Genomic DNA, 16,005 nt, shown 5'->3' on the forward strand with positions numbered 1-16,005 from the left:
ACACTCAGGGTACCTCCCTTAAGTGAAAGCTGGTTTCGTTTTCTGTTACCTCTGCCCTTGACCATTTTTCAGGATAAGGCCATGTTCTTTAAAAGGAAGGTGTCCATAAATGATTGTCAGAGAGATGCAAGAAGGTAGCTTGCTCTCTCCGTTGTGCAGCCCTCTCCACCAGCAGTAAAGGAATGGAAGGCAGGGGCAGTTGTCAAGATAAGTCCCTCTTAGTTTATCCCTTGCTCCAGCTGAGTTGGGAGGGCTGTTTCCTGTAGAAGGACGGAGATGCTGGGAGGCTGCTGGTTGTCTCCAGCAGTCTCGTTGGTACTTCCTACCAAGGATGGATGGATCGGAAACCCTTGCTTTATGACAAGGGCAAAGAGGCAGCAAGCTTAAGTAAGTTGTCTTCGGCCATGTGGCTAGTAAATGGCAAAGCCAAGTTGGAGACCAGATTTCTGGCCTTTCTCCACCCACATCAAGACAGCTCTGCTGAGTCCAGTCCTTTTGGCATGGCTCACATCCTGGATTCTCCTGTGCTGTCCTGTAACTAGATCTCAGGAACAGTGACATCATCTTTTCTAGCAGATCAGCCTTGGAAAAGAGCACAGTGCCCAGTCCTAGATGTTCCTTTTCAGCCTGCCATTCCAGGTGGTAGCTAGACACCGGAGTGATCGGGGCGAGTTAACAAGTTAGCACTCGGGTTCTTCTCTTAATCAGTCCCTTTTCCTGGGAGATCTTGCTCGACTTTTTCCCAGAATTCTCTTCTGGACCCATTGTCAAGACTTTGATTTTGTTTTTAAACTCGAATCCTAAGCTGAGGTGAAAAGCATTCCCGTTACAGAAGAGGATCTCAGAGACAGTGGCACTTGCTAACGCCAGCCCTTTCCATTGCCCGGGGCCTGGAGTTCTAGCCGGGCTCTCATTCTGGGGAGGCCGAGTACATTGTCTCCTAAGTGAGTTGTGTGCCCTCTTTAGTGATCTCTCAGGTCTCTGTGGGACTATTTTTCTTCCTATTCCCTACCCCCAAGTCTCCAAAAGCCATCTTTTATCAGATTTTTTTCTTACTGTATCTTTCATAAATTTCCGTTAACGGGAGTTTCTATCTTTGGCAGGTGGTTCTTCTGTTACTTCTGTGCCCGTTCTTCTCTCGACAGCGCACTAAATACATTTACTTTCTTTCCTAAAAAAGTGAATTCTTGTTATTTGTATTGTGATTAGTAGCTTTCTTATAACTATTTAGGTAGGCCAGGGGAGATCAGCTGTTTATTGGTTTTGACTCATACATAATTTTCTTTTTTCACTCTCAGTGGTTCTTAATTAGTGTGTGTGTGCCGTGTGCATGTGTGTACACGTGTGTACGCATGTGCATGTGTGTGGAAGCCAGATGTCAATGTCTGGTATCTTCCTTGGTCACTGTCAACTTTGCCTTTTATTTAATTATTATTATTATTTTTTGAAAAAGGTCTCTTAGTGAACCTGGGGTTCACTGCTTCAGCCAGCCAACAAGCCCCAGAGATCCTTCAGTCTCCGCCTCCCCGGGATAGGGCTCAGAGGCGCGTGTTGTCGTGACCATCTTTTTACATGGGTGCTGGGGACCCGAACTCAAGACCTTGGAAAACGTTTTATTAACGGAGCCCCCCCCCCCTTTGTTTTGTAATGCATTTCCTAAATGTTTTACTTATGGAGTCGATTACTTCTGCCTCAGGTTGCCATTGCTGCGATAAACACCATGACCACAAGCAGCTTGGGGAGGAGAGGGTTTATTTATTTAGCTTACACTTCCACATCACAGTCCATCACTGAAGGAATTCAGGACGGGGAACTCACGGCAGGAACTGAAGCAGAAGCCATGGAGGAGTACTGCCCACTGGCTTGTTTCTCATGTGCTGTTCAGCCTGCATTCTTATACAGCCCACGACCACCTGCCTGGGGTGCCTCTACCCCCCCTTCCGTCAATCGCCAATCATGAAGATGCACCCCAGGCCTGCCACAGACAAGTCTTTGGGAGACATTTCTATTGAGACTCCCTCTCCCAAATGACTGCGTGTGCTGTCCTGTAACTAGATTCCAGGGTGATGGAAATGTTCTGTGTGTCCCTTGATAGGAGTGAGGCTTATATGGATGCAGCCAATTCCAAGATTCATCAATCTGTGTCTTTTAGACTCATCCATCTTATCATGTGTAAATTCTTCCTCATAAGGGAGTAGAAATGATGGGCTAGATTAAAGAGAAAGCTGGGAGGACATCAGTATCTTTGCTGAGCTGGTAGTTTCAAGAGTTGAGCTGATGCAGAAGCTGTCTTTCCACCCGACTCCCTGCCACTGAGCCCAGACTTCTTCGGGTGAGTGGTACCCAGCACTCTGCTGCCACGTTCTCATAGCAATATGCATTCCCCTCCTCTCACATGACTGTGGGTTCAAGTCTGGTCTAAGAGTGGTTAGACTGAGGCTTAGTTGACTCTAGAGCTCGATACCCTGGCTGCTTTGATCACAGGAGTAAGTTATCTTAGTGCTGTGAAAGGGATTTTCTCACTTTAAGATATGGTTTTCCTTTCCCAGAATTTTTTTTTTCAGACTTTCAGCTTAATGTGAGCTCTTGGAATTTGCCTCTGTGGTGAAATGGTTAAGTGGATTGCTGAGTGTTCCAACAGTGGCTCTCGTGGATCGCCGAGCCTCTGATGTGGTGAGATGGTTAAGTGGGATTGCTGAGCGTTAGAACAGTGGCTCTCGTGGATCGCCGAGCCTCTGATGTGGTGAGATGGTTAAGTGGATTGCTGAGTGTTCCAACAGTGGCTCTCGTGGATCGCTGAGCCTCTGATGTGGTGAGATGGTGAAGTGGGATTGCTGAGTGTTCCAACAGTGGCTCTCGTGGAGCGTTGAGCTGCCTCACACTGGGCTTCCTTTGTGGCTGCTTCTTTCTGCAAAGCACATCAGTCTGTGCATCAGCCATTAGTCAGCATGTCCTTCATGCTGTTATTAAGTATCACTTTATGAAATAGTTGAATCTTTGCTTCTGCTCTTAAAAACTGAAGGGAATATTTTCTTGTATGAGATACTATATCTTGCTTATGTAATGCTGAGGACATCTAGATTATACATGTTTCCCTCCCTCCCTCCCTCCCTCCCTCCCTCCCTCCCTCCCTCCGTTCCTTCTTCCCTTCCTTTGTTTTCCTTTCTTCCCTCTCATTTACCTTCTCTGTCCTCCCCCTCCTTCTCTCCCCTCCCCTCTCTCCCTCCCTCACTCCTTCACTCCCTCCCTTCTTCCTTTTCTTCATTTCATCTTGATATGTAGTCCAAACTCACATTCAACTCATGATCCTCCTGCCTCAGCCTCCCAAATGCTGTGATTGCAGGTGTGTGCCAGTTTACCTGCTAAGGTTTGTCCTTTTAAAATGTCTCATTTAGAGCTCCATGACAAAATCTTTTTCTCAGATTAAAGCGAGAATTAGATTATTGTTGTTGAAGACAAGGCAAGCTATTGAGAAGATTGCAGTGTCTGAAAAAGTGTGAATTTGTTAGCAAAGGAGCGGCTGAAGGAGCTTCCTTTTCTTTACATCCTAACGTAAGATTTATAGAGTTACGAAAATGTGATGTTCCAAACCTTTATTGTTTTTTAATTGGTTCTACAAATTAAATGGAGTCCTGTATAAATAATTACTACAGAAGCAGGCATAGTTATGAAAACACTAGAATATCCAGATCTAGCTGAGCGTGGAAGTATGTGCCTGTAATCTCAGCACCTACGAGCTGAGGCAGGAGGATCATGAGTTAGAAGTTCACCTGGGTTCCACAATGAGCTCTTTAAAGCAAACAGAAGAGAATGTGTATGTCTACTTGACTTATACAGTAGAACTAGGCTATGGCCTGTGTGAATATCCCGTTACTGGCAGTTAGTGACTGCGGAAAGAGAAAGGGAGCCTGAAAGATGTCTCCTAGACTCACGTGCCCTCACCAAGCCACAGTCGGGGGTCTTTAGATCCTGTCCTAGGTTTTTTGGTGTTTTATTATAGCTTTAGAGTTTTGTGTTCTACATTATATGTTTCTAGTTTTTCAAAAGATTAAGGAGTGAAAAAAAATCCTTCTTGAAACAGGAAATTTATTTGAGTGAATTTCTAGGACCCCCTTCTTGTTTTCTCTGGGCGTGAGCTCTGAAATAGCAGTTTTTCTCCAGAGAAGAGATGCAAGAGAAGGTTTGTTTGAGTGACACTGGAGACGATGTCAGAAGGGGTGGGGCTTCAGAGAGCGGTGTGTTTGGAATATGTATTCCAATGGCTATGTGCCACTGTTACTCCTGTTGTGAGGATCCTGCTAATAATTCTTGAATGGCTCCAAGTTAGCCTCGCATCCCTGAGTTCTTGAAGTAAAACCAGGGATTCTAGGAGAAGAGGCGCCTGGTTGGTGTTACCATGCTTCTCGACATAGTTGGGGTGGTAGAGGGGGAAACTCAACAAAGAATCCGGAATCCATGGAAACTTCGTCTCTGGCTCCTTCTTTTCCTTGACTAGTATGGGGGTACAAGATGGCCTGTCACAGCCTGCGTCACCACCCACCTGTCTTCTGTGTCAGGCTGAGTGTTTCACTTTCTCTCTTAAAAGAAACTGAAACTGGAGGAGAGGGGGAGGGATAAGTACACTCGACATTTGGATGTCTTCTGGCAGGTCACAGAAGCGGCATCTTCTGTAAGGTAAGGAGCTGTGGTGAAGGAGCTGTGCCTGCCGTGGGTGCTTCGGTTTTCAGAGTGTGGCCGGAGGTGTCGCGGAGGCCAGCACAGGACGTGCCCGTGTGGCGTTGGTCAAGTCGTGCTCCACCCCTCTCACCCTCCATCCGTCAGCACAGTGGGGTCGTGTGTGTTGTCTCACTGTGTGGAACTCAGGACAGCAATGCCATGTTGGAATACTTAGTGCTCCTTCATCTGTCCTTCGAAGGAGACTAGCTTTTCTTGAACTGGTGGGTCTGTGCTTACTGCTTACACTCTGAGTTTCTAGGCCTCGGATAGGAGTTGAGTGACTTTGTGTGATCGTGGCACGGAAAATGATCTAGGATGTTGTGTTGTATTTCCAGAACTGTATGGCTTTGACGTGCTCATAGATAATACTCTGAAGCCATGGTTGTTGGAAGTGAATCTCTCCCCTTCTTTGGCCTGGTAAGTCAGTTCTGTCATCGAAAAACAAGACAAACCTGCACATGACACTAAACCTATTTTGATTTTTCGGAGGGGGATATTATTTTTCTTGTCTTAAAGACTTTCTTTTTACACAGTGATGGTTAGTTAGAATTTTAAAAATTAGAGGTTTATGGTATATTATCAAATCCCTATGGGAGTCAGTTTCCCAGCCAGTTTGCAGTACATATTTGTCATGTATTTGTCTTCTTAAGAATCATTCTTATTTATTTTGACTTTTAACGTTTTTTTAAATGCTAAGATAAGACTGTGTCTATTATTTCCTCTTATTTGCATTACTAAACCACTTGAAACATGAATAACAAGTTACTTCATTACATTGGAAAGAGCAATAGTCTTGAAAAATATGCTGACAGATATCCCAAACTGCAAACAGTGTGAACAGAATGTACTACTCATCAGAGAAGATGAGTATGAAAATAATATCAACATGATTTCTTCATTATCCCATATATACTCATACCATCTCAGAGTCTCAGTCCTCTGATCTGCACTCGCCTCTGTAGCTCTGAAGTTATAACAGCCTGAGCAGACCTAAATTTAAAAAACAAAAACAAAAGCAACTACTTCTTCATCCAAGCCAAGTCCTTCAGCTTAGCATTGCTAGAGATGATTCTTGGGGAAGATGTAGACTTTCCCATTGAATCCATGCCTGCCCCTCCGCAGAACCTCCTGCTGCACTGAGACCCTGATGGACAGATTCAGCCTCTTTTGTTGTCACCCTCCCATCCCCCCAGCTTTGTAGACACTCTGGTAAGGTGACTGAAGTACTCACAGGTGGTGCACTGCCTGCCTTTGCTGGCGTGGACTTCCCTGGGGAGTCTGCCTGCACTATAGCGATCTAAAGCTGGGCCAAGGCCCCAGAGTGCTTGCTCTTTTTGCTCAGTTCTGTGGCCTGGTGTCCACCCAAGGTTAATGTCTAAAAAGTTGAACAATCTTAGATTTGCAAAAAATAAAATCTGTTATTTAGAAGGGAAGAAGTCTATTTTTCATTACCAGAGAAGACCCTGCTTACATCTGCAGCAACAGAATTTCTACTAGCTATGTGCTTTTCTAAACAGAAAACCCTAGAGGTTTCTGCCAGAGACCACCCAGCTGCTGAGCTTTTAAGGATGAGAGGTTGGCAGAATGCCAAGTCATCAACTGAAGACATGTTGACTACTTGGAGTGGGGATTTGGCTCCGCTCAGGTGTGCGGTGTGCAGCCGGGCAGTGCCTTCAGTTGTTAACACTGCACTTTGTCAAGTCCGCCGCCCTGTGAAGTCCGGGAGCCCATGGGAAACATCCCAGAGGAGCACGTGGGGCCAGCAGCAAGAGGAGTGTGGGTCATGGAGGAGCCCTGAAGCTCCAGCCTAGTCCTCTCCACAGGAAGGCCTCTTGGTTCTGGTCCACACTGTTTCAGTGTTCACACAGGCTCCTGCCGCCTCTGATGGTGACTCGTTGGTAGGGCTTGCTTGGATCTTTCTGCCCTATTTATAAGCCCGCAGTCCTAAAGAGAACGAGTTAGCACAGAAAATGAAGACTTCCCAAAAGTACCAGTGTGGGCAAATGGTCTTGTCTCGCGTGTGAGTGTAAGTCAACGACGAAGCACTGAGACATTGGAATGAAGGGCCCTCATAAAAGTATGAGCACACTGACAGCCCGAGCCTCGGAACCCCACAGTGAGAGTGAAGCAATAGCCCTGGCCTGCTCAGCACTTGAATTGCACAAGATCTGGAGAAAACGATTCCGTGTCAGGGAATCAATGCGGTGGTGCTGGGCCTGCCTTACGTGACGGAGGATGAGCGTAGCACAGGCTTGTGCTCTGTTATCTTCCACCGAGACTCCTCCCCCCTTCCCTGTGGATTCGATGGGCTGCTTCTCTGATGTTGGGAACCTTTGCTGTACTGGGACCCATGATGAGGAAGCTCTCTCTTACCCTACAAAGTGATGAGTTGCCCCTTTCTCTCTCCCTTCTCTTAGTGATGCACCTCTGGACCTCAAAATTAAAGCCAGTATGATCTCAGATATGTTCACTGTTGTAGGTAAGTAGCAGTGTGTTCTGAACTGGACTCAAAAAAATTAACCAGAGCTTCCATTTGCCAGGCTCCGTAGGTGTTGCCAACTGGCAGTTCCTAAGCCATGCTGAATGTTTTGTACTAAAAAATTATATTTTCAGGGAAGTGTTTATATGTTTCTACTCCCCCTGGCTCCATCCTGTCCCGAGGCTGAACCACAACTAAGGCTGAGACCTGGGGCATGGGAATTATGAGCTGAGGCAGAGAATTAAGCAGAGATCTGCAGAGAGTATATTTTTCTCTGAGCTGGGAAAGTGAAACCCACCGAAGAAGCTCTGTTACAAAAGAGACCGGCTGTATTTCTCCTAGACAGTCTCTGCTGGCTTCAACATGATCCCTTCTGCAGTATTATAGCCAAAGCAGCCTGAGGAAGAAATCCCGTTTTAAGTAGATAAGCCAGAACTTTGAAATGGAGATGGGCAGTCAGGTGGGTATGACGTGGATTTATTATTGGGTTTTTAAATTTCCCTGAAGAGACACAGTGAAATCCATTTGATGTGAACTAGAACTTGTACCAGCAGATGCTCTAAAACTTAGCGACTCTCTTCTTTATGTATTTATTTTTAAATGTATTTATTTTACATCCTGAACGCAGTTTCCTCCATCCTCTCCTCCCGGCCCCTCCCCTCCACCTCCCCTCTGCCCACCTACCTCAACCCCCATCCACTCTTACTCTGTTTCTGTTCAGAGAAGGGCAGGCCTCCCAAGGATATCACCAAAACATGGCATATCCAGTTGCAGTAAGACTGGGCACCTCCTCTTGTATTTAGGCTAGTTAAGGCAACCCAGTATGGAGGAATAGGGTCCCAAAAGCCAGCAAGAGTCAGAGACATCCCCTGCTCCCACTGTTAGGAGTCCCACAAGAAGACCAAGCTACACAACTGTCTTATATATGCAGAGGGTCTAGGTCAGTCCCATGCAGGCTCCCTGGCTGTTGGTTCAGACTCTGTGAGCTCCTATGACCCCAGGTTAGTTGGTTCTGTGCGTTTTCTTGTGGTGTCCTTGACCTCTCTGGCTCCTACAATCCTTCCTCCTCCTCTTCAGCAGGATTCCCCGAGCTTGGGCTAATGTTTGGCTCTGAGTCTCTTCATCTGTTTCTGTCAATTGCTGGATGCAGCCTCCCTGATGACAACTGGGCTAGGCACCAATCTATGAGTATAGCAGAATGTCATCAGGCATCTTTACATTGACATTTTTCTCCTCCAGTTGTGTTTGGGTCTGTCCTAGGTGTCTGCACTATCCAGGCCCTGGGTCCTGGTGCTACAGGCAGTGCCAGGATGGGCTTATTCTCATGGCATGGGTTGGCTGTCCTTACTCCAGCACATCCCATAGATAGACAGACTGTGAGTGGGAGGTTATGTGGCTGGGCTGGTGTCCCAATCCCTCCACTGCAAGCCTCTGGTCACAGGAGATGGACAGTTCAGGCTATATCCACTATTGCTAGGAGTCTTAGCTGGGGTCATCCTTGTAGATTCCTGGGAGTTTCCCTTGCTCCGGGTTTCTGTCTGACCCCCGAAATGTTCTCCCCACCCCTTCCACCTGATCCCTCATGTTCCTATCCCCAACCACCCCCAGTCCACCCACAAAATTGCTTACTTCCCCTTCTCAGGGAGCCCCCTTGAGCTCTCCTGGTTACCTAGCCTCTCTGGGCCTGTGGATTGTAGCATCTTCTTTTTGGTTGAGAATCTAGTTCTTTTAGGAAGAAAGTGAAACTAGTGGAAATTGTTTCTTTTTTTGTTAGAAAAATTGTGAAGAGAAAAAATCTATTTTTACAGTGATGCATATAATTTACCAATAATATAAAAAACATATAATTTATGATTTAGGCTAAAATGTCTGTTTCCCTTCTTGAGAATCATAACCAAGGATAATTACTTTACAGTTGAATATTAAAATAATTAATTAGAGCCAGGTGGTGGTGGTGCACACCTTTAATTCCAGCACTTGGGAGGCAGAGGCAGGGGAACCTCTGAGTTTGAGGCCAGCCTGGTCTACAGAGTAAGTTTCAGGACAGCCAAGGCTATACAGAGAAGCCTTGTTTCAAAAAAAAAAACAAAATAATAATAATATAGAAAAGCAGATATAACAAAACATTTTTAAGCTGTAGATAATCATAAAGCCCATTGCAGATATTAAAAGTAGGCCGTCTTCTGTCTTCCCAGTAGGTTGTAACAGGACATGACAACATGCTTGCTATTGGATTCTTCTGGTGAAACCTTTTCCCCCAGTTATCATCCAGAAAGCTACTTTTAAAAAAATCAACAAACAATCTTTTCTGTGTGTTTCATAAAGATGACGTGTTCATTTGTGTGAGACTTATCAAAGCCATGTCTCTGTCAGTCGGGATTATAATTAGCTCCTCAGGCTGCTTCCCTCTTTAGGCTGAGTTTAAAGGTACTTGAACCAGACTGATTTCTTAGAAAAGTACGGCTCTTAATACTGCTCATTCCCCATCCAGGGTTTGTGTGCCAAGATCCCGCGCAGCGGGCATCCAACAGGTCAATTTACCCCACCTTTGAGTCTTCCCGAAGGAACCCTTTTCAGAAACCCCAGGTAAGCCAGGTGAGGAGGGTGAAGCCCAGAGAAGGCTTGCTGGGGAGTGGCAGCCGCTGAGATGGGGGCGCTGGAGCACTGTGATTGGGAGGTTGCTTAGGGCAGGAGGATTTGGGGATGTGCTCAGCAGTGGCTGGTCTCCAGTGCATTCACCTGCTTCCCAGCAAACTTACTCTTTGTTTTTGTTCTGCCTTTTCTCTTTTTGCTACCTTTCCTTCTCTCTTCCAAACTTGCCGTTTCTCCCCTCAGACCGACATGCTCTGAAACAAAGCAGAGTGGGGCCTGCTCACTCTTAGGCATGACTAGGCTTTTTCTAATCTTCAGACCAGTCTTGTAAAGCAGATGCTCCATGGAAACACTGTGTCCTCTGTCCTCTTTGAAGGGACCCTCAGTGGTCATGAACTCTGATCAAAGCTAAAATAATATCCAAAGAGGCTGCTGAGTCAGAAGCATTGTTTGGTCAAATGCTGCTCCCGTCTGTGCACTCTGGTTTGGGCCTGCTCATTCCGTCGCGTCCTCAGTCTGCATGCTTGAGTACTTTCCCTTAGTGTGTCTTCTTATTGAGACTCTGCCTAGCTCCTCTCCGCCCATCTGGGGTGATTCCGGGCCTACTAAAGCTTTGGAGCTATTTTTGCAATCCATCCTATCTTTAGGGACCTTTAGTGTCTGTCCTTAAAGATAGGATAAGGACCCCACAATCCCTTCTTTTTCATTGTGGTGTTTTGAATTCATTGATGGTGGCTGGTAAACTGTCCCCTGCTCCTCCACTACACATAAGCGCTATTAGCAGCTTCTCCTTTCTCCCTCTCTCCTTCCCCCTCCTCTCTCTTCCATCACTCTTCTTCCTCCACTCCACCCGTCCATTCTTCCCTCCAGCCTTCTTTCTTCCATTCTTCCTCTTCCTCCATCTGCTCAGGGGTCTCATTGAGAGTGGTGCTGTGTCAGCTGTCTTCACATTTGACAGGGTTTTCACAGTCATGTGCTCCTCAGGCTTGCAGGCAGGGAATGTGCAGAAGGACAGTAGGCAGCTACAACACAGTGATGTGCCAGGCCAACTGAAGAGGGAGGGGAGCCCTCCATCAAAGGGGGGCCGACTGATGAGTGTGCTCTCGCCGATCACTGTCATGCTCCAGTGGCCAACGGGGCTGAGAGCCTCCTGTTGTCAAGAGAAATCAGGAATGATTTGTTTTTATTTTGTTTGTTTGTTTTTAATGTTGACAGTTAGCTCATTCAGAACCAAACTAGAGCACTGCAGGCCAAGTCTAACATGTCTGAGCTGGAGTGGGTCAAGGGCTGCCTGACTGTGAGCACTGCTCTGGGATGATTCCCTGGGGAGTGGTGTGCTGTGGAACATGGTGTACTGTACTGTAAGAGGTATTGTCTCAGATTAGAGATGCAACCAGACTTCAGAGTCCTACTTGCTCATGAGCATCACCACAGATCAAAGGGATTTCTGTAAATTTAATAAGAAAAGGTAGAGAATTATTAACGTAGGTATAGTGGGAAAACCTAGGTAGTCACATACCTGTGCTAATTGTTCCCTGCAAGCATCCCTAGGAGAGCTGCACACATCCCTAGGAGAGCTGTGAATGTTTCTTACAGTTTTGATACCATTTCTGCCAGGCTTTTCTTCTAGGAATACCAGTCTTGAAAAGTGGATCCTGTTTCTTAACTTGCTGGTGAGCTTTTATTGGCAATTCTTTGCAAATCATCAGGAATCTTCCCAATATTTGTTCTGCTTACTGGTGGGCAGTGGCATGATGCCATCCAAAAGCAGCCTCGGGGATAGACACACAAAGGCCAATAGAGGAGCTCTGGGGACTGCATGAAGCAGGTTTGCCAGTTAGGCTGGTACACCCAGGGTCTTCGGTATCTAACAGTAGTGAGAAGTCGAAGTTGGAACACAAAGAATAGCAAGACAGCAGTACTATAGATAAATACTCGCACTTTTCAACCAAGGGCAGGGCTCTTGCATGTGGTCTGTGCTTTCTAATGTCTTAGATACGGGAAATGGAGAGCCATAGGCCCATTAGGAAAAGGTAAGGCTGTATTCCATTTTTTGTCTCTTATAGCATCCCGTATCTGCATAGGTACAGTCATCAAAAATCACACAGGTAAGTTCTGGGTCATTTGGAGACTTGACTCACTTTTAATCCCCGTTTCTGAAATAGAAAGCCTTTTAGCTTTGGCCTTCCATGGGAGATTTTATATTATCTTATGTACCTACTCTTTGTATAATTTGGAAACACAAAATAGAGTATGTGGAGAGACATGTACCAGTATCATGGTTATAGACCATGAGGACAGAGGCTGTGGTAGCTCAGAGCCTTCAGTTCCCAAGGGGGAATATGCTGTGGTAAAGGCAGTTGGATTGAAATGATGAACAGAGCTTATCCATCCTTTTGCCTAAAATATTCTGGAAAGAAAATATTAGAATTCACCCCGGAACTGTCTCCGGTTCAATTATCTTAGGAAGCAGAAGCAGACTGCTCCAACAGCCGGTGTCAGCACCCTTTTGACATTGACTGTGGGCTCATTTGCATTTTTTCACAGAAGGTACTTAATATGGGTAGCGATTTGTAACTGAATTTAGAAACCTGTGGGAATTAGATGCAACCTGTAAAATAAGACACATGTTTTTCTGACACTATCAGCCTTCGCTCCTTTACTGTCGCTATAAGCAGTTTTTGAAGTTGGCTGCCATGTTCTAGGGTGTTGCTCAGTGTGGGGCTTTGGCCCGTTTCTGCAGTGGGTCAGGTCGCTCAGAGGCTCAGGTTGTCCCCGCTGGGCTGAGGAAGCTCTGCCACAGTTATCCTAACAGCTGTCTGCTCTGGAAGCCTGAACGTCAGCTTCCTGAACCCCTGCTTCTAATAAAGTGGTTTATATGGCAAAGAAAAGTTCTCCGGGTGTCTAGTGTCATGTTTGGCAACTGCTGCATATGGTTCTATAATGTGTGTTTGGTGACACGATCATAGAATTCAAAACTCTGCAGAATGTAATGCTTTATATTTAGTAAGTATCTAAATATTATTTGCTGTCCATAGCAAATCCCAAGACCAAATAACCAACCTAGACACTAATTGGCCGTTTAAAATTTATCTGGGCACTTGATGGTGTACGTACCCTTCATCTCCCAGAGCTAGTGGCCTCTCAGGTAGTGGAGGCTTGTTTCTACAGTGGCCAGTCAGCCCATTGGCATATGTAATTTATTATATTACCATCAGAGAGTGCAGGGGAGGGACTTGTAAGTTAAAACTACAGGATGGCTGTTTTTCCTTAAGGTTTTTTAAAAAAATGTTTAGGTAGTAGGAAGAACCTGGGGCCTTTCGCATGCCAGGCAAGCATGGAGGACCACTGGGCTGTGTCCCAGTCCTTCCTTGATTTTGATAGCTGTGATGGTTTTACAGAACACTGACTCCTTTTTATCTCTTCGCTTTTGGTCTCCTAGTGTGCTGTGGCACTCCCAAACATTGATTTTTCTCTCCTCCTAACCTTCTTCTCTCTTCCCTCTATTTTTTCTCACTTATCTGTAATTCAAGTCATAGCTTCCTTTATCCTACCTCAAACTACCTAGCCTGGATCCCTGCCTGTCATTCCTTACCTCCTAGTGTTTTGTGGAGACACAGACAGGATCCAGGGCTCGAGTGGGATGTGGGTAAGAAAGGCGCTGTGCATGCACACAGCAGTGTAAGGAGGTAGCTCTTGAAAGCGATTGTAGAGAAATTTAACTGTTAGGGTGCTAATTCATTGTTTGCATGAGTGCTGTTAAGTTTGTGCTGGGGAGAAAAATCTGTCCATCAGTATCTCAGCCTGGAGGACCCAAGGATATTGGAAAGCATGTTACAAAGAAGCAGAGTTGGAAATGATCGTTAGGTGTTCTTTAGTACTGGCTAGTCCTATGTTCCCAGACATATAGTGCTGCATCCCCGAAAACTGTTGTAGGAATCTCGCCCTCAGCACTTTAGGAACCTAAGATGGGTTTAGTTCATCAGTCTGTTTTAGATATCTGACGAAAGTCTTCATTCGCATGCAGTCATTTGAGTAACATGTCTTATTCCCTCATTATATTATTTGAGATGACTTTAAAGTATCCTTAACAGCAAGATGTGATGACACATACCCATAGTGTCAGTACTTGGAAGGCCGAGGCAGGAGGATCACTAGTTTAAGGCTAGCCTGAGATCCTCTCTCAAAGAAATCAAGGGCTGGGGATATACCTCAGTAGTCGAGAAGTTGCTAGCACACAGAGGCCCAGGGTTCCATCTGCTAACTCCCCCAACATTAAAACAGATAATAGAGTACCCTTCGGATCAGACAGGAGGGCTTCTTGATTTTGGAAGACTCATTGCCAGTAGCTTTACGTGGCTTTCTGATCAGAGCTGTGCTTGCACAGGGGAACTAGCTGAGCTCGTTTGCAGTGTGGGATGACAAAAGTCCTCAAGCTTTTCCTTTCCTATTTCAGTTCTTCTTTACTAGTCATCATCACACTTTAGAGACTCACACTCTCCTTTGTGCAGGTCAGTTCCAGTATATGTTCCCTTTATCCCTAGAGACTGAAGGGAATTAAAATTATCCCAGGATGGTTACTCACTTGTAAAACAAATATTTATTGATTTACTTCTCTAGATAGTGAAGATACCACAGTAAGAGCTTAGATAAATAAATGCTGATTTCGTAATCTTTCATCATATAGGTAGCTTGTCATGGAGTTTTGCCCATGATAAAATCTAGTTTTTATAACTCCTATGTTTAGTTTGCAAGCAATTAGTTTCAAAGGGAAAAACCATTCTTGGTTTGTGTACTATTTATAACTTGTCACTTGGTGACTTAGCAGAAAGTTTATTTCTTGTTTATTTTAGACACTGGGATGTTTAAAAACAAGATCCCAGGTGGGGCAGGGGTTTCACATGCCTTTAATCCCAGCCCTCGGTAGGCAAAGATGGGTATTTCTGTGAGTTCAAAGTCAGCCTGGTCTACAGATGGAGTTCCAGGACAACCAGGACTACATCACAAATTTTGTCTTGAAAAAAAAAAGGGGGGAACAAAACAAAAAAAGACCAAGATTCCAGCAACTTCTGAGGGCTTGCTTTGCAAGCAGCTGACATTTCATTGTCCACTCAAAGCACGTCTGTTTGCACACACAGGGAGAGCACAGGAGCGTGAGTGAGGTCTCTGGCACTAACGCTATTAGACTAAGAAGGCACCACAAATAGGATCTTATCTAACTCTAATTGCCCCTGAAAGGCCCCCATTTCCAAATACCATCAGTTGGGGGGTAGGTCCTCATCGTGAACTTTGGGGACCCACAAACAACCATGGCTGGTCCAAGCATGAAGACAGTACTAGCTGCTCACAGTTGACCTGCTTCTCCTTGATGCAGGTTTCTTCCAGGCATCTAGGAAGGTAATTCATGCCTATAGTTGTTTGATTACTTCTCCCTTTTTTCCCTCATTGACATTTTTGTTTGTCATATTTCATCAGTCATTTCATCAGTTTCAATAGTAGTGTGTTTTCACGCTTGAGGCTCCTCTGCTTGTGTGAGATCAAAATCACTGACAGCGTGGTCCTCAGACTCCTGCTCACGCTGTGGAAACAGATGGAAGCCAGATCATCTGTGGGTCTGTTATGGCCATGGCCTCAGGACTGCCTCCTTGGAACACAGGGCAGTCAACCTTCATCCAGTCCTGATGTTGAGCAGCCACAGTGCTCTCTGAGTAGCAGCGTTTTCATAAGAGCCCTGCTTTAAATTTACTGATGATTCTGCTTTCAGGATTTTCCTTTCAGTTTCTAGAACATCCCAGAGCACCCAGCTTGAAAGCAAAAGCGTAGTCCTTGGTTTCTTGTCTCAGGTCAAACAACTCTCCCCGCCCAGTGCTAAAGAGAACATTATTTGCTAGAATAAATACACATTCTCATCTCTGTGGAGCTATTTTGTTTTTTGTTTTTCCCCTGTCCCCAAAATATTGGCTATACCTTCAAACCAACACTAAGTCTGCACGTTGAGGAGACACCGGCATTGCTCACCGTTTCCTGCTTGTTTCCGGTCTTTAGCAGATTTCTACCATTTCTCTTCTTGCCTCAGAAGTTTTTTTCTGTTTCCTGGGGTTTGGGGCTAAGTGATTAATTCTAGAAATTGGGCTGTAGATTTGAGCTTCTGCAGGTCTGAAAGATACTGCTGTTGGGTGGGGATCGAGGGGAAGAGGATGGCGCTCGCTCCCTTCAAC

At 45.5% G+C, this 16,005-nt stretch overlaps 1 protein-coding gene across 42 annotated transcripts in view; it reads left to right on the forward strand.

The window, feature by feature from the left end:
- Ttll5 (tubulin tyrosine ligase like 5) overlaps positions 1-16,005 on the forward strand; it is a 249,942-nt gene that overhangs the window by 61,363 nt on the left and 172,574 nt on the right. For 27 of the 42 annotated variants that reach the window (XM_006990297.4, XM_016008594.3, XM_016008595.3 and 24 more), the window contains 3 exons: positions 5,052-5,133; positions 7,134-7,195; positions 9,687-9,781. In XM_006990297.4, coding sequence (XP_006990359.2) covers positions 5,052-5,133; positions 7,134-7,195; positions 9,687-9,781 — 239 coding nt within the window. Of the gene's footprint in view, positions 1-5,051; positions 5,134-7,133; positions 7,196-9,686; positions 9,791-16,005 lie in introns of all 42 variants that reach the window. The other 15 variants (XM_042260944.2, XM_042260947.2, XM_042260948.2 and 12 more) reach the window with 1 other exon arrangement.

The sequence above is a fragment of the Peromyscus maniculatus genome, chromosome 14 (genome assembly GCF_049852395.1).
Source record: "Peromyscus maniculatus bairdii isolate BWxNUB_F1_BW_parent chromosome 14, HU_Pman_BW_mat_3.1, whole genome shotgun sequence".
In the NCBI taxonomy this organism is placed as follows: domain Eukaryota; kingdom Metazoa; phylum Chordata; class Mammalia; order Rodentia; family Cricetidae; genus Peromyscus; species Peromyscus maniculatus.